The following is an 18960-nucleotide window of genomic DNA, read 5'->3' as shown; positions in this document are numbered from 1 at the left end:
AATGTAAGAAGCTGCCTTATACCAAGTCAGACCCTTAAGTCCATCTAGTTCAGTACTGGCTGGTAGCAGCTCTTCAGGGTTTCTGACAGGGCCTCTCCCAATACTCCCTGGAGAAGCCAGGAACTGAACCAAGGACCTTCTGCATGCAAAGCAAATCCTCTACTGCTGAGCTATGGTCCTTTCCCAATATTTTCCTGTATTCTCTAACTGGCAGTAGCTCTTAGGGGTCTCAAGACAGAGGACTGCAACCAAGCAATTGGTCCCAGCTAATTTGGATACTGTAATTTGTCCTTGAGAATATCTCAGTTGGTGCCTGGATCACTAGGAGTTCCTTTAGTATCAAAAGTTTGAAAACTAATGTACTTTAGAAAGGATAAGGCATGCATGCAACCATGCACAAAATGTGGGCAAAATGTCTGACTTTATGCATTGATAATTAAGTGAACAGGTAATTCAAGCTTTCTGGTTTCAGCTAAGCCTTTTCAAGAGGTATAGTAAGAGTAAGAAGTACTATATATAATTTATTTAAATAATAGGGCATTTGCATAGACATTGATAAGATAATATGACATACTGTTTGCTGACTCCTACCACGCTGAGCATCTGACAAGTCTGGGAAGGTGAGGCAGTAGATGAAAAGTTTTTAACTAACGAAGTAAATACATGACAATCAAAATTCATTTTTAAAAACACTCAAAAACACCTTCAAGGAGGTTGTCTATCCAAGTCACAAATACAGAGCTCATACATTAATGCAGGCCTAACTGGAAGTCCTGCTAGGTGAACTGAGAACATGTTTACTTCTTTATAAATAAAAGGGATTTAAGCATTTTAAAAATGAAGGTTTTCCAGGATAAACCACCAAAGACCATTTGATTTTAGGCAGGAAATTCTAAAATTTAAAAGATATCAAGATGCAATCGAATTAAGTGTCTGGCATTTTCTGTTAAAATCAAGAGATCAGCTTTGTAACTGTAACACTCAGGTACACCAACATCTTTCATGATTACAAATGAGCTTTGAATCATAATAAAATGGAAAACATAAATACCACTCTCCTTTCCACTAACTAGAAAGTAGTTAGTTATTTTCTCTCTCTCTCTCTCTCTCTCTCTCTCTCTCTCTCTCTCTGTGTGTGTGTGTTTGACCTATTTATTTTTAGCTACCTAGTCTCAATTAATCAAGGCCATAATTATAGGGTAACTTCAGACTGCAAATTACCAGAAAAAATGAGTGGGGGGTTGTTGTTGTTAAGCATTCCCTAAGCAACACCCCTCTGGAAATGACCATCCAAGTAGGATTGGAACCACTGCAAAGTGGTGCCACCCACCCCTAGTTCGGACAGTCACTCCAGCAGAATACCGTAGTCGAGGGTATCGAAAGCCGCTGAGAGGTCAAGAAGAATTAACAGGGACACATTTCCTTGTCTCTCTCTAGGCAGGGGTCATCATACAGAGCGACCAAAGACGTTTCTGTGCCAAAACTGGGCCTAAACCCCTGCTGAAACAGATCCAGAAAATCTATTTCTTCCAAAAGCGCCTGGATCTGGTCTGCAACCACTCACTCCAGAACTTTGCTCAAGAAAGGGAGATTAGCAACTGGCTGGTAGTTAGTTAGGTTTTCCAAATCCAGGGAAGGTTTCTTAACGAGTGGTTTTACCACTGCCTCTTTTAAACAGGCAGGGATCACCCCCTCTTGAAAAGAGGCATTGATCACCTCTCTGGTCCAGCCAACTGTTCCGTCCATGCTGGTTTTTATCAGCCAAGAGTGGAAAGGATCTACAGCACAAGTGGTCGCCCTGACTGATCCAAGCACCTTGTCCACATCCTCAAGTTCTTGGTGGGATGCAAGCGATTTTATCCTCAAAATGCTTTGCAAACAAGTCACAGCGAGATACAGTTGGTTCTACCACCTCCTTTGGGCCAGCCTGTAAAAGGCTCCCTACAACCCAGAAAAGCTCTGCCAGACTACATAATAAAGATGCAGTAGAGACAGCAAAGTATGCCTTCTTTGCGGCCTTCACTGCCACTAGGTAGGCTCGATAAAGAGCACTTACCAGAGTTCAGTTGCATTCATTCGGATCTTTCTTCCACTTGCGTTCAATCTGTCTCCCAGCCCTAAGCTCTGGAGTATACCAGGGGGCCAAACGGGCTCCATGAAGTGGGAGCGGGTGCTCAGGGGGGATTGTGTCAATAGCCCAAGCCATTCGGGTGTTCCAGAGGTTGGCTAGGGCTTCGACAGAGGTGCCAGTCATATCAGCCAGAAAAACCTCTATATGAAATATCCTCTATAACCGGAAGAGTCAAGTTGTCTGGGTTCTGATCTAAATGTAGTATTTTCCACATTGTAAAAATCATGCATTAGTAAACAAGCAATGCTATTGCAGGAGTCTAAAAAGATTGCTTACCTAAGTTGTGTCGCTTTGCCTTTGCGTGCTCGTGGATGTGTTTCTTTGTAAAACAGCCAAAGAAAACACAGTACAGGCAAGAATGAAGTCTGTTCAGATGGGCACCACACATATGACAGATGCACGACTTTGCCTGAAATACAAAGATGATATTCATTACAAATAGCAAATACTTTATTGTGTAAGTTCATCCACCCTCTGATTAGGTTTGTAAGTACTAACATATGTGTGACATTTATTTCTACTTTCCAGTATTAAAATGAGCCAGACTGATAGCTAGAACTGAATTCTCCATCCAAAAGGGATATGCAGACAGCAATTATGCATGTTTTTCCACTAATGAAACACTTTTATAAACCCATATCTCTGTTGGTCCATCCCCATTTATTATGGCACAGATACAATCCAAAACAATACCTATCAGAACAGCTAGAGATTATTAGAAAGTGGTGCAACATCCTGTTAACCTTCTGCTACCCAATCAGATGTCTTTAGTCAATTAAGATTCGCAAACTGCTAAAATGGATAGCTAAGCAGATAAAACTCATCAGATGAATAACTTGCTTATTTGTTTATTTATGCAGCTAAAGTTGCTGGAGAAATACTCTCTGATGCACTGAACTCTTATTATAAAGATGTGAGAAAAGACAGGAAAGACTTTTTTTGATAATATAAGGAGAGAGTTCCCACCACTGTGCAGTACCACAACATATTTTAGACTAGCAAAATGTCTCTTATATGTATGATGGGGACGAAGGATGTATTCACGTGCACAACAAACATATATTACACACATAGTTTGCCAGCGAAGGCCTGGCCACCTGCTGCCAGGGATGTTGATTTGTTTTAACCCCCACTGCAACTCCATCCCCAAGTATCCTTTTTATTTTAGTCCATTCATGGATGATGACCATTCATTCCTACTGAGAAAAGAAAGGGGTACATACAGAAAAATCACTGCAGTGGAGGTTAGACATGTTTTCTGTTTCTTTTGATCCCAGCACTCAATTCAGGATTAGTCTCCTCAGCTGTGTCACAGTCAGTTTACTTTGCCCCAGAGAAGTGTGAGAGTTCCAATCTGCATCTCTTTCCCCTGAGTTTTACTTTCCGGATACGTTAAAATATTGGGAACTGGGCTTTGTTTTGTTTGTACTTATTATTCTATGTCTACCAAAAACCCTTTTGTCCCCATTCCATTTGCCAAGATTTGTACAGAAGTCAGAAAGTACCAATTTAAAATTGCATGCTGGTCTAGACACACAGACTTTAGGAAATGGTTAGGTATTAAATTCAGGTGGGAGGTTAACCATTTAAGCACTCCATTAAAAAACCAAAACCATTTAACCATTGCAGCCAACCAAGTTCTGTTCAATGCAGACTTATTTAAACTAATGGACCTAAGTTAGTAATGTCTGTTAATTCCAATGAGTCTACCCAGAGAAGAACTTAGCTGGATAAAACACTTGTAAGTCCAACTTTGATTTAAGCATCGCATCCAAGCTGAGAGGTGAAAACAGATCCACTTACAACAGCTCCCAGGGTAGGAGGCTGGGAGAAGAAAGGGAAGTGCCTGGGTGAGCTGGGAGAGTTCACCCCTTTCTGTGTGAGACAAGGGTTAAGATCTACCTTTCAGAGAGCACTTTGCCTTTTCTTTTTCTTCCCTCCCCTTTCTTTTTCATTTAGATTAATTTGTTTTTTATTGTATTGTATTATGAAAAAGCATCAATATTTTTTAAATGGAAAACCGATCCTCTTACAAACCCAAAACCACCCATAGATGGTTATTTTTAAACATAGATACAATTCCAACACTTATTTACATAAAAGTTGCAAATTTCATAATGCATCAATACAGAGCTGTAATTCTTGGGTACAAATGGCTAAAATATGAGCAATCTCTCTGATGAAAGGCACTATGTCAACAACTCTTGACAATTTGGTTTCTAATTTGATTGTACACAACACAATGAGGTAACAGAAAAGAACCTACTTTGTTACAGGCACTCAAAAATAACTAGCAGAAAGTGACATCATTTTGTTCCTGGCAGTCTTCAAAAGTAAAAAGAACATGTAAGAAGCATAAGGACAGGAAAAGGAATTCCCAAGGAGGGTGGGCTAGGTAGGTATAGGCAGGAAGAAGTTGGGCATATTCTAAAGAAATGCCACTAAGCTGAGATTTCTCAGAGGACAATAGACCCTTTCCATATTGAGAATGCCCAAGAATTAGAATGCCCACTCACATTAGAATGTTTGAGAACATTCTATGACATCACAGCAGACTAGTCAATGGCAAGTAAGAAGCCAACGTATTAGTAGAGAGGCAATAGCCATTCTGACCTCACATATATAAAAAAGCAAATTCTCAAGCTTGCAGGCAAGTGCTAAACAAATGTTTTTGTTCAAATTTCTATACTGCCCTTCATCAGAGGATCACTGGGTGGTTTGCAAAAGAAAAACACAAAAATATATACCTTTGTAACAAACAAAAACAATACTCCCCACACACATTTTAAAAGGCCATAGCTTGTTTAATTAGGCAAATGTTAGTTATGAGCCAATATGCACCAATGTGTCAGAAAGCAGCTTGAACGCTGGGTTAGACAAACTGTCAGCTGCCTTGGATAAGTATTTAACTGCCAAAATTATTCCGGGGAGAAGAGAGGGAAGGAATAACACCTAGCGAAGCAAGAACTCCTGTTCAAATGAATGCTAGCCCCGCCGCCTAAATGCCAATACATGTGTTGACTTTGTCCCTGACTGGTGTGAGGCCAGCATCCTTTCAAGAAGACCTAACACAGATGCAGAGATTGCAACCCCATGAAGGTAGTTCTTCAGTCAACCACTGACTGCAGCTAAGAGGCAAGTAGGCAGCATGTTCTCAGCAGCCCTTTCATGTGTGTTTTGTTACCAAACACCCGAAAGAGCGCTAACAAATCTGTTCCTATTCTAATCAAAGAAAAAGCTCTTCTGATACCAAATACTGCAAGACTTACAATGATTTATTACTAAACAGACACTGAAGTCAACTGTATTCTGTAATCTTAAACACGTTTAAGCTAGGAGTCCTACTGATAATGGTTTCTGGGTAAACAGGCTTAACAACAAGGTGCAGTTCTAATGATGCAATTCTTTTTCAAATCACGACTTTTTCAAAAGCTCAAGGAAGTTTGGGAAAAGATAGAACATGGCAACATCAAGGTGGCTTATGAATCATTAGCTGGGAGTGTTAAAAATATAGACGGCTGCTATTTATGACATTCAGCATTGCAACTCACAAAACTAAAGTTTAAAGAAATTATGCAAGCCTGTAACACAGCACTTGGGACTGAGATCTTAATTTTTCCAGCTGTTGACAAATAGCAATGTTGTTTACTGGTTTAACCATCTAGAGTAGGGGTGGGGGACCTTTTCCAAAGAGAGGGCCACACTCCCTTCATGGGCAACTTTCCAAGGGCCACATGCCAGGGATGGGCAGGCTCAGATGCAAAAGTGGGTGGGTGAGATATGTAAGTGGGCAACAAATGTGATTCTTACCTTTGTACAACAGAGATAATTTCAGACTTGTGGAAGTGAGAGGTTTCTATACACACCAACCCACATCTCTTCACCCTCCATCCAGGCAAGGAAGCAGCAGCATCTCAGCCTGGCAAAAGCAGTGGAGGAAGGTGCAGAGCAGAAGGAGGTAGCGTAGCCTTGGAAGAGGGTGTAGCCTGGGGAAGTGTTTCAGGAGCTGAACAGAAGTTAGGAGGGCTGCATCTGGCCACTGGGCCTGAAGTTCCCCCACCATGATCTAAGAGGGTAGCATATGCTCAAAAACATTGTCCGGGAAATTTAAATACAGTGGTACCTCTGGATGCAAACGGGATCTGTTCCGGAGCCCCATTCACATCCTGAAGCGAATGCAATCCACGTCTGCACGTGCCGCAATTCACCACTTCTGCGCATGATGTCATTTTGAGCGGAGCGTAACTTGAAAATGCTCAACCTGAAGCATATTTAACCCGAGGTATGACTGTATGCCAACTAGATGCCCTGGTACAATATTGCAGCCAGTGCTTATCAGACCTCGCTTTAAGTGTCATGTGAATTTCCCTGGTTAACCAAAGCTCCTTCAAGGAGTGGGAAATTGGGGAGAAGAAAGTTGTTGTTGTTGTTGTTGTTTGAATTTATATACCTCCCTATACCCGGGGGGGGGGAGGTCTCAGGGTGGTTCACAGAATAAAATCAAGATATAAAACCACAAAATACCTAATAAAAATAAAAACAATAACCCAATATCCCCCCCCCAAAAAAAACATTTTAAAGAGGCATGGATTGTAAATCAGATCAACCAAAGGTCTGGTTAAAAAGGAACGTTTTTGCCTGGCACCTAAAGGTGTATAATGAAGGTGCCAGGCAAACTTCCCTGGGGAAAGCATTCCACAGATGGGGAGCCACTGCAGAGAAGGCCCATTCTTGTGTTGCCACCATCCGAATCTCTTGAGGAGGGGGCACATGGAGGAGGGCCTCAGAAGATGATCTCAGGCAAAGGAATAAACTTTCACCAAATAACAGAGTTCTTCTGGCCCATATTATGAAGTGGCACAACTGAACTGTGATCTAACCCACAACAAAATGACATGCAAAGCAATCCTATGCATATCTTTTTGGAAATAAGCCCACTGACTGAATGGGACTTACTCATAAGTGTACTTAGGATAGCAGCCTGAAAATTTGAATGATTATGATTTATTTCATTTATGAATACTTCCTATGAAGCATCTCAAAGCAAATTCACAATAATTAAAAATAATTAAAAATAAATTTTAAAAATTCCAACAGTACTTAACATACCTTACTAAACTTAAAGCTACTTTCCAAATACAATCTATTAATTGAAAGGAGGATCGGAATGTAAATGGCTAGTAGATAAAACACCTAATAAGAAAGTCATGAGGGCTTCTGATAGCCCTGTCATTATGCTTATTTTTTCCTGCTGGGATTTAGGTTGTACAGTATGTAATGCTACTACAGTATATAATCTCCACAACTAGGACTCTTACATAAACATAAACACAAGAATATCAGGGAAATAATGGGGAGAAATAACAGAAAGGCAATACTACGCAATACACTTTGCCATACTCAGGTCTACCCAGATTCTGCAATTCTGTGAATGTATAGGAAAATTTACAGAATCTGAATGAAGAATTCACCAGCCTTCCTGAGAATACCACCTAATGGGAGGGCAAGGAACCAAGTTTATTTTTCATAGCTTTATATCATGAAAAGATCTCAGATTTCCAGCAAGATGACTTCACTTTGATTGCTAATTTATACTAGAATTTGGTGTAGAAATTTTTATTGATTTTTTAGAGTACAGAATACAGGAAGTACCACTAATGTGAATTAAAGGGTTAGAAAATGCTGGGCTCTTAAATAATAAAAAATATTCACATAAAACCTAAGGGTATTATCCTACAGTGAACAGCTGGATATAAGATTCCAGTGTATCCTACTAGAAGAACTCAACACTTTCCTTGACAGGAACGAAGCTGACAAAGTCTTTGCTGCATGGAGAAGATAGTGAAAGTAGACTGATGGACCTATGAGCTTATCTGAAAGTTTTCTACGTTAGCGATGATTAGAAGCTCTCTTTCCCATTTCATGTTGAATTTTAGTTCTACAGCAATAAGCTATACTAAAAAAAAAGTACCAAAATACAGAAGACATATGAAGAAAATACATTTCATGTCTAGGTTCTCAACACTAAATGTAACCAAACTTCTAGCACAAAGGCACAGAATGGGGTAAAATAAGGAGAAACGGAAACTTATGTTTACCAAAGCTTTATTGGACTGTACATTTAATTTTTAATTCTGTTTTGTACACTGCTTAGTTTTGTTTGTTATAATATACTTTTGTTTTAGTTTAGTTTTTAGGAAATTACTGCCCATTATTGTTGTATGCTTACGGTTTTTAAATGATATTTCATCATATTAAGCATTATAATTTTTCATAAATAAAGTTTCTTATATTGGTTTTCATCAACACAAATATAGCAAATTTACTTAAGAAGAGTAAATTTCAAAGGCTCAAATTTCCACAAAAAAAGTTCTCTAGTGTAGTGGCTCAATAAACCAATTCCTAATATAAACCAGTCTGATTATGGGGGGGGGGGGGGGGAAGATTTTTTTGTAATGTTTTGTAATAAGTTTAATAATAATGTTCAGCCTTATGCTATTTTTAACCAGCTGTAAAATTATGAGTGTTTCTTAAGACTTTTTGGTTTCATTTTATTTACTAATAAAAACAATGAGAAAAATAATAAACCAACTCCTCTATGATGAAGAACCCTTGGCAATGTGTGAGCATATGTCTAAATAATGGCTGAACAGCTGCATCTCTGTACGAGGAAACTTCTTTCTTTACAAGCTAGGAGAAGATGAGAAATTGCAAATCTCTCTTTTCAGGAATACATATATACAATCATAAATACACACACACAGCCCTACTTATATTTCAGAATGCTGATTTCCCCGTTTTCTGCAATGCACCACTGCAGTAGCCAATTTCACATGAGAACAAGATGATTGCCAATACCGCAGTAGTGTGTTCTAAGATAGAGTATAAAAATCTATTACTTTACCTCATTCATTCCCCTGTGTCAGCAAATCGTGAAAAATGTTTTTAAACATTCTATTAGGTAATGCATTGATCTAATCTTCAGGGACATGTGACTTGAGAAGTAATGCAGCAGGCAAGCTAAGCAGCCTAGCTAAGCAGCCCTGCCTACCTGACATTGTGCAGGTTGTCTTATTCAATGCTGCCCATGAAGCTAAGATGTTATTTGCAAGGTAGGAACACACAGTGAATGAAAATTTTATTCTTACCAGGGATTTGCGGGGGGGGGGGGGGGAGGAGAGAGAGAAAGGAATGTATGTTTGGGGTAACCTGCCCTGATACTCTGATGAAAAACACTAGTTTCACTAACTAGAAACCCCAAAATTTGGGACCCCCTCCAAACTGGTGCCAAAGTTTTGCAACTGTTTTGCAGTGTGAACCCCACAATTTCCAGTGTCCCGCAAACTTAGGAATTGATAACAATGACCCCTGGTTTGGGTATCACCCAAAAACCTGCATTGTCCAATTCACTCCAAACCAGTCCCAAAGTTTTGAATTGTTTTCCAGTGAAAGCACCATGTGTTGCAGTGCCCCCCAGGAATTTGAATTTCCTACGGCTGCATTCACTCAGGGGGTTTCTCCCGTTAGTTTCAATGATTATAAAGCTAGCATTTCGGTTGCATTTTCTAATGTTCTTTTCTTGCCTTTTCAAGTTGAATCCAACATCTTATCACACATGATAACACATTTCAAGACATTATTTTAAGAGGAGATGATGGGAGTGTGCATGGGTGCCTAAAAAAACCAATAGTTTTGCAGGCAATTGGGCAACCCTGGATTTGAAAAGACCAGAAAGGCCACAAAGAGAGTGGGTTACAGTTTTCGGGGTGCTGAAAAATTATTGCAAAACTTTGGTACCTGTTTGGCGTGAATCAGACAGTGTGGGAATCTGAGTGTTGTTAACTACAGTGGCATTAACTAGAACCCCCAGTTTGATGCATTACTGGGCTTTTTGTGGGGTGCTGCAAAATGGGGGGTTCAAAATGCAAAATGATTGAAAAACTTTGGCATCAGTTTGGAGTGAACCAGGTTTTTCAGTGATACCTATGACCAGGTATCCCCAGCCTGCGGCCCTCCAGATGTTTTGGCCTACAACTTCTGTGATCCCTAGCTAACAGAACCAGTGGTCAGGGATGATGGGAACTGTAGTCCAAAACATATGGAGGGCCGAAGGTTGGGGTTGCCTGCCTATGACTCTCTGAGTATCAGTTGGGGCGGCGCTGAAAAACGATTGCAAAATTTTGCCAATGATTTGGAGGGGGTCCCAAATTACGGGCTTTGCAGTTAATGGAGCTGAAAATACTCTTAAGCACAATCTTTTCAGAAAAAGAAACTTAATGGAAATGTAGATCAAAGCTTTAGCAACTCAATGGTTCTTATGTAGGCAACTGTAGACCTCAGTTCCCTTCTGTTTTGTTTTAAGCACTGTAAGCTGTCCACAGAAAATGTGAACTTAATTAGTCCACATCAAAGTCACTTCATTCCTGCTAGCAGCGAAGATAGCTGCAATATAGATCCTCTACAACATCATTTATTTATGCAACATGAGGGAAAGTCAGAAAAAGGGGGGAAATGTTAACTCCCTCAGAGTCAGTTTCTTTAAAAAAAAAAAATGTCCTGTGCGATTTAGGTTAAACTCAAGTATAAGCCCACATCAGAATCACTGCAATTCTGCTAGCAGTAAAGATCTTTTTTTTTTTTAAAGCAATTTATTGGGTTTTACAATAGAAATAAGCATAATAAACAATATAACATTTGTCTTAACATAGTTTCACATTTTCTTTGGACTTCCTCACATCTCCCGCTCCCACTTTCATCGTTATAACATTTTGTCAGCAATTTATCATCTTATTTAGATTCTTATATCCCTTCTATGTTTCATAATCTTATAGTTCTCGAAAGGGGTTAAATTTTCACATTCTTACTTATTTTCTTAAAAGCTTCTAAATTTAGTGGTGCTCAGTTATTTTGGTCTAGCATCTTATTTAGCATTCACTCAAATTACAATGTTTTTGTAAATAATTCTTAAATTTCTTCCAGTCCTCCTCAATCCTCTCTTCTCCCAGGTCGCGAATTCTGCCGGTCATTTCAGCCAGTTCCATGTAGTCTATCAGTTGCATCTGCCATTCTTCCAGTGTGGGTAGATCTTGAGTTTTCCAGTGTTTTGCGAGAAGTATCCTTGCTGCTGTTGTTGCATACATAAAAAATGTCTGATCCTTCTTTGCCACCCCTTGGCCGACAATACCCAAAAGGAAAGCCTCTGGTTTCTTGGTGAAGGTATATTTAAATACCTTTTTCAATTCATTATAAATCATTTCCCAGAACGCCTTCACTTTAGGGCAAGTCCACCAGAGGTGGAAGAACGTTCCCTCACACTCTTTACACTTCCAACACTTATTATCAGACAGGTGGTAAATTTTTGCAAGTTTGACTGGGGTCATATACCATCTATAAATCATTTTCATTACATTTTCTTTCAGAGCGTTACATGCAGTAAATTTCAATCCATTACTCCACAACCTTTCCCAGTCCTCAAACATGATATTATACCCAATGTCCTGTGCCCACCTTATCATAGCCGATTTAACCGTTTCATCTTGTGTATTCCATTTCAACAGCAAGTTATACATCCTTGAAAGTACCTTGATCTTTGGTTCTAACAATTCTGTTTCTAGTTTCGATTTCTCCACCTGGAACCCTAGTTTCTTATCATTTTTAAAAACTTCTTTAATCTGAGCGTAATGTAACCAATCTCGCACTTTGTCTTTCATTTTCTCCAAACTCTGCAATTTCCAATTGTCTCCATCCTTTTCTAGTATTTCCCAATATTTTGGCCATTTGGCCTCCATATTGGGTCTTTTTCGGGCCTTAGCTTCCAAAGGTGAAAGCCACCTTGGTGTTTTATTTTCCAGCAAGTCTTTATATTTTGTCCAGACGTTAAACAGTGATTTTCTGACAATATGGTTCTTAAAGGCCTTATTTGCTTTAACCTTGTCATACCATAAATATGCATGCCATCCAAAAGCATTGTTAAACCCTTCCAGATCTAACACATCAGTGTCTTCAAGAAGTAGCCAGTCTTTTAGCCAGCAGAACGCTGCGGCTTCATAATACAACTTTAGGTCTGGCAGGGCAAAGCCCCCTCTTTGTTTTGCGTCAGTTAGTATCTTAAACTTAATTCTGGGCTTTTTGCCCTGCCAGACAAACTTAGAAATATCTCTCTGCCACTTCTGAAAGCACTCCTTTTTGTCCAAAACCTGAAGTGTTTGAAATAAAAACAACATCCTTGGCAATACATTCATCTTGATAGCAGCAATTCGGCCTAACAAAGAAAGTTTCAATTTTGACCAACTATCTAAGTCTCTCTTAATTTCTGTCCAGCATTTTTCATAGTTGTCCTTAAATAGACTTAGATTTTTTGCTGTTATGTTTACCCCTAGGTATTTTACTTTCTTAACCACATTAAGTTCCGTCTCATTCTGAAACCGTTCTAACTCTGTATCAGTCAAATTTTTTCCCAAGACCTTAGTTTTCTGTTTATTTAATTTAAACCCAGCCACCCGACCAAAGTCATTAATCAGTTGTAATACTCTTTTCGTGCTAGGCTCTGGCTTCTGCAAAGTCAAAACCAGGTCATCTGCAAAAGCTTTTAATTTATATTGTTTCTGTCCGACCTGAATTCCTTCCACCAACCGATCCCCTCTAATCATATTCAATAGCACTTCCAGAACCGAAATGAATAACAAAGGGGAGATAGGGCAACCTTGTCGTGTCCCTTTTTCAATTTTGAACTCTTCTGTAACCACATTATTAACTATCAATTTAGCTTTCTGTTCTGAATATATCGCCTCAATCCCATTCTCAAAACCCCGTCCCACTCCCATCTCTTTTAAATTTCCCATCATAAATTTCCAGGAGATATTGTCAAAGGCCTTCTCCGCGTCTATGAAAATTAAAACTGCTTTTGTATTTATATCTGTTTGCAAAAGTTCCAAAATGTCAATAATGTTCCTTGTATTAGCAAACAGATGTCTACCTGGGAGAAAGCCGGCCTGGTCCTTATGAATTACTTCATTTAAAACTTTTTTAAATCTAGTTGCCAAAATGTCTGCAAATATTTTGTAATCCACATTCAGAAGGGAGATGGGACGATAGTTCTTAAGTTGTGTCTTTTCAGCTTCCGACTTTGGTATTAATGTGATGAACGCTTCCTTCCACGACTCCGGTGCCCTCTTCCCCTCCATAATTTCATTGCTGACCTCCATCAAAGGTTGTATCAAATAGTCTTTTAAAGTCTTATAGTACTTGGAGGTCAGCCCATCTGGCCCTGGAGATTTGCCAAGTTGCATGTTCTGAATGGCTTGTTCAATCTCCTGTCGTGTTATTTTAGAATTCAGGATTGTCCTATTTTCTTGTGACAATTTAGATAGTCCATTTTTTGCCAAAAATTGTTTAATCTCAACTTCGTCTTGCGGCCCTTGGGTGTATAGTTTTTTGAAGTATCTCTGGAAACACTTTCTAATGTCCACTGGATTCTGAATGTTTTTTCCATCAACCTCTAAGTTTGTAACCGTATTTAATCTTTGTCTTCTCTTCAACTGCCAAGCTAGCAGTTTTCCACATTTATTCGCCGACTCAAACGTTTTTTGTTTCATTAATTTAACCTTCCATTCAATTTCCTGATTTATCAATTTAGAATATTGTGTTTGATAAAGTTTAATTTCTCTCAGAGTTGGCTGTGACTTCGGATTCACTCTTAATTTCTTCTCTAATTCTTTTATTTTATCCAAGATCTTATCTTTTTTCTCATTTTGTGTTCTTTTCTTTACTGCATTCTGTTGTATCAAGAATCCCCTCATTACAGCTTTGCTTGCGTCCCAGACGATTCTTTTTTCCACCGTAGTATTCATATTTATCTCGAAGTAATCCTTCAAAACTTTTTGGGCCTTCTTGATAATTTCCTGATCTCTGAACAAATTGTCATTCATCTTCCATCTAAAGGATCCAGTTGGTAGTAGTGTCATATCCATCTTTACTGCATTATGGTCGGAACAGGTCTTTGGACAGATTTCCACTTTTCTGACCTTAGGTGCCAGGCCTCTAGAAATCCATATTTGGTCGATTCTTGTCCAGGTCAGTTGGGCTTCAGAAAAGAATGTTCCCTCTCTTCCTAGTGGGTTCTTTGTCCTCCAGATGTCAATCAAATCCATATTGTCAGTCATTTCAAAAAAGGTTTTAGGTAGTCTGCCGTCTTTTGTAACATTTTGACTTTGTGACTTGTCCATGTTAGTTGATACGACCCCATTCATATCTCCCATCATTATGATGTTGTTGTAGTCCAGATAGTCCAGCATTGTCTCCTGCAACTTCTTGTAAAATTCCGATTTCCCTTCATTTGGTGCATAGATTCCTAATATCAACAGTTTCTCTCCTTGATATTGTATCTCAATAGCCAAAATTCTTCCATGTTCATCTTTAAATAAGAATTTAGGTGACAGGCTCTCTTTTGCATATATCACCACGCCTCTCTTCTTAACTTTATCCGACGATACAAATTCCTGGCCCAATCTTTTATTTATTAACACTTTTCTGTGGAGCCTCGTCACATGTGTTTCTTGTAGACAGATAATGTCCAATTGTTCTTTTTTTAATATGTGAAATATTTTCTTCCTTTTTTCCGGAATGTTACAACCATTAATATTCCAACTCAGCAATTGCAGAGACATCCTGGATTAATCTGGTTATTTCTCCAGGGGTGGTATCTTCTCTGAATCTTCAGGTTCCCCAGGTACTGGTGTTGATGCTGGCGTTGCCCCAGGCCCAGAGGGTAATTCAATTCCTTTTTGAAGGTCCTCTCCGTATGTAACCAAAAATTTGTCTCTCTCTTCCAATGTTCTAACTTTAACCTTTCTCCCTCTAAAGGTAAAAGATATTCCTTGGGGGAATTCCCACCTAAATGGAATTGCGTTGCTCCTTAGTAGTTTAGCAAGTTCAGAATAGGCGGCTCTAAGATCCAGCAGTTGTCTTGGAATATCTTTATAAATTTCAATTCTTTTATCCAGAACCTCCAGTGACTTTCCGTAATGTAGACCCAAAATCTTATCCCTTTCCTCCTTTGATCTCAATGTTATCAAACAGTCTCTGGGCCTCTCCTTCTTTATGAATCTTCCAAGTCTGAAAGCTGACACAATTTTAAAGTCCTTTTCTTCCAAATTCCAGAACTTGGAGAATTCTTTGGTCAAAAACTCAGTTAGATTTCCTTCTTCTGCCTCTTGTAATGATCTAATCCTCAAATTATTCTCACGATTTCGCAGTTCTATCATAGAAAGATAAATCTGATGTTCCCCAACTTGCTTAGTGAGTGGTCTTACCTCTTGCTCTAAATTTTCCAATTTTTGTCTGGTATCCTCAGCCAATTTCCGATTTTCTGCTGAGGCCTCCGTTAACTGTCCAATTGCTTGTGTATTCTGTACCACTTGTATGGTTAATTTATTTAAACATTCTGTATTTTTGTCAATCTTTGCTGATTGCACATCTACTTTCTTGTCCAAGGCTTCCAATTTTTCAAAGATTTTGTCTAGAACAGAAACAGATGCTCCTGAGGCCATATCTTCCAATTGTAACTGCTCTGCTTCACCCTCTCCCTCTTTTGCCTGTGACAAGGCAACTTCTTCAACTTCTACTTCTGAGGGCAAAGTGGGTACAGATGATCTACGTGTCTGCGAGGCTGAGGTTAGAGTTGTTAAAGTTGTTTGTCTAACTCTCCCTCTTTTTCTTGTGCCACTCATTCCAACGTTATCTATCAGTCAAGGTCACACTGAGTTATTCCCATGGGAATTGAAAGGCCCAGAGCAAGCAAACAACAAGGGAATCGAAAGTAAATGTACATGTAAAGTCACTGTTTTAATCCAATCCTCTAGAGGGAGCTTAATATGTCTTTCAGAGTCTAATTTAATATCCAAGAACCTTCAGATACAAATGTTTAGCAGAGTTTATAAATGGTCACTTTGTTACAGACAGTGCTTATTTGTCTCCAAAAAGAATGTTTCAAATTTAAAAGGTCTCAATACCCTCAGATTGTTGCAAGTTCCAATATACAGTATCCAAATCTGCAGTACTGACAGCTCAATCTCTCAATGCTCAGGCAGCTCCGGACTCTGGGTTTCCCCTTCTAATTTGTAATCCAATAAAAGGAGGAAAGTCAAGTGCAAGTAATATTTCCAAATCTTTAACTTAAAGTCTTTACTTTAAATTGCAAGTTCAGTAGATGCTTAGATCTGTAAAGCTTAAAATCTCTTTCTTTCAGCCTCCACTCCTCCGACTAGTTGCTTTTTTCAAGTTCAATGGCTGCGGAAGACGGACTTCCTGTTTCCACGTCTCTCCGCTTTTAGCCAAGTTCAATCAAATTAAGATTTTTCGTTTAAGGTCTCTAATTTCGAGTGATTCAGTCTTTACTCACGAATAAGTTGCTTTTCATCCAAATCCGAATTTGACAGGAAAAGGGATCAGCGCTCACCGACAGCAGCAGCGCAGCTTCGCTCCACAGACTGTGAAACGGCTCTCAGCGCCGCAACCCCCCTCCACGCTCCGGAGCCCCTTACGGGGTTCCTTTCGCGTTTGGAGGGTCGCTCAAGGCGCCCACCGAGCCTCAAGACCCCAGGCTCTTGCTGCCTGGGGTTTTCCGAAATGGGTCTCCGCTTCGCCGTAGCGGACGACCCGTTGTCTGCGGAGCCTCCTCTCCCGTTCAGAAGAGGACCGCCATTGCCGTTCGCGCCGCCCCCGGAAGTAGCAGTAAAGATCACTGCAGTACAGATCCTCCACATGATTTATTTATGCAGCATATAGTTTAGACTGGCCTAGGAGTTAATTGTTTCCCAATTTTCCAGTCCTTAAAGTTGTCAAATTATGCACAATTCTTACCAGTGGTCCGGTTCTCACGTCATGCTAAATCAAAACATTTTGTGTACTCCTGGAGAGACTCTAGCCACTTTGCTCCTCCTCAGTCATTCTGCTGCTGTGCTGCACTGAGCTAAGCCCTAATTTAGCTAAGCACAGGGGTTTGGAATCTCTAGCCAATCTTGGCTCACCAAGGGACTAATTGGACCTACAATACCATTTCCCCCAAATCACACCCACCCGTCAATCAGTTGATATCAGTTGATGAGCAGGGTCCAATTCTGCTACATGCTGCTTTGCCAGCATGTTCCCTGTGGGGAACGCCCTGGCAAAGTAGACTCCTCCAAAAAACAGGATTGAATCCTCCATTCATCAGCTGATCAGTACATTAGAGAATGAGTGTTTCCAGGATGGACCTACAGTCATATAAGATACATGCCACTCATTGGTACCCTGGACAATGCAATACTTAATCCTTTAAAAATCTTTTTTAAGGAACGCCTGCAAGATGTGAAATCTATAAATGTATGAAGCGAAGGAGTTTTGGAAACTAAAAACACTACCAGCAACTTCATTTAATGCATTTATTGTTAGAAGGTCTGCACTAAGTGGGGTTCTCATGGAGTTTCCATGAGAAAAATTAAAACACTGGCAAAAACTAGCCAAAACAACAAAAGGTTAAATATTTTATGTTTAGCATCACTTCATACCCTGCTGGTATTATCTCCACATTTTCCTATCTACTAGACAGTAATTACATAATGCCACCCCCAGAAATTAGTAAATTATAGTGTTTTCATTTATGGACACTTTGCATTAAATGCCAAAGCATTGCTTAGTTAACTGAAAACAAATATACAAACTCCCGAAGTGCCTGCTGGGATTAATGGCTAAGAAAAATTCCCAGCAAATGTGTTTCTACAGCAATTAAGTTTTGACTTTCTAAAAAATACTATGCATATGTACAAAAACACTTGCCCACATTCCTAATATACTGAACTATTTCAAAGATAGTACATTTAAAAAGCAACCACTACCATCACATGAACATTTAACACAATGCACAGACCTTCTAAAATCTGTTCAGCATCCAAGACCACAAAAGCCAGCATCTAATTTCAAACATCATGCAGCCTACTTACAAAACATTGCTTTTCATTGGTGAACAGTAGGATTAATGCTACTCACACTAGGGAGATGCAGTTCAACACTACATTGCACTGATGGAAGCAAAAGCCAAGTCATCTTCAGAAATGAACATACAGCTTATTAGATGCAAAAGGGTAGGAGAGGAGAAGAGCAAGCAAGATAATGCAGAGGGCACACTTAACGTTTTCCACTATTTGAACAGTAGTTTAAGGACTCTTTTGAAGCAGTTTCAGGAAGCACGATTGTCAATTCTCTGTGTCAAAACAAGCTGAATTTCAGTCAAAGTGACCGATAAAAGCAAGAGCACTTTTTTTTTACATCAGAAAGTCGTGTGTCTGTGTGTCTCATTATGGAGTGCATCATGTTTTGACCCTATGCAAATGAGATAGTAAGATTCTTCAGGTTTCTTTTTCAGAATATATTTAAATCCAGCAGGACCTACTAAATGGTCCAAGGTCATCTGATTTTGCAGAAGTGCTGAAGCTAAGCAGATGTTGACCTGATAAGTCTTCTTGGAGGCAGACCCTCACCCTTCTGCATCGGAAACATGTAGCAAGCAATCAGGCTGTAGTGATATCACCCAATATTTCCCCTGAAAGAATTGTGAATTTTGAGAAGGTGATCAAAGAAAGAGATGCCATGTCCAGAAACTTTAATTCATGCACTATTTTCTCCTAGAGGTGAAAGGGTCTGACTGCCTCAGCTGGAGATTTCTCAATTGAAGCTAACTTATGAAGAGGCTTGGGCATCTCACTTTTGCTGTTTCTAATATTTTGCATATATGCTTGGGCCCACTGATTCAGATAGTATTATATCTCACCTCTTCTCTAAGGAGCTCAGGTCAG

At 39.5% G+C, this 18960-nt stretch overlaps 1 protein-coding gene across 3 annotated transcripts in view; it reads right to left on the bottom strand.

Annotated features, from left to right (window-relative positions):
• The window catches only part of USP22 (ubiquitin specific peptidase 22), a 105337-nt gene that overhangs the window by 72382 nt on the left and 13995 nt on the right, over positions 1-18960 (bottom strand). For 2 of the 3 annotated variants that reach the window (XM_080981099.1, XM_080981098.1), the window contains exon 2: positions 2408-2540. In XM_080981099.1, coding sequence (XP_080837225.1) covers positions 2408-2540 — 133 coding nt within the window. Of the gene's footprint in view, positions 1-574; positions 648-2407; positions 2543-18960 lie in introns of those variants that run through there. The other variant, XM_080981100.1, reaches the window with a different exon arrangement.

This window comes from Podarcis pityusensis (genome assembly GCF_964106645.2).
Source record: "Podarcis pityusensis genome assembly, chromosome: 14".
In the NCBI taxonomy this organism is placed as follows: Eukaryota; Metazoa; Chordata; class Lepidosauria; order Squamata; family Lacertidae; genus Podarcis; species Podarcis pityusensis.
This window is presented reverse-complemented; position numbering and strand designations above follow the sequence as displayed.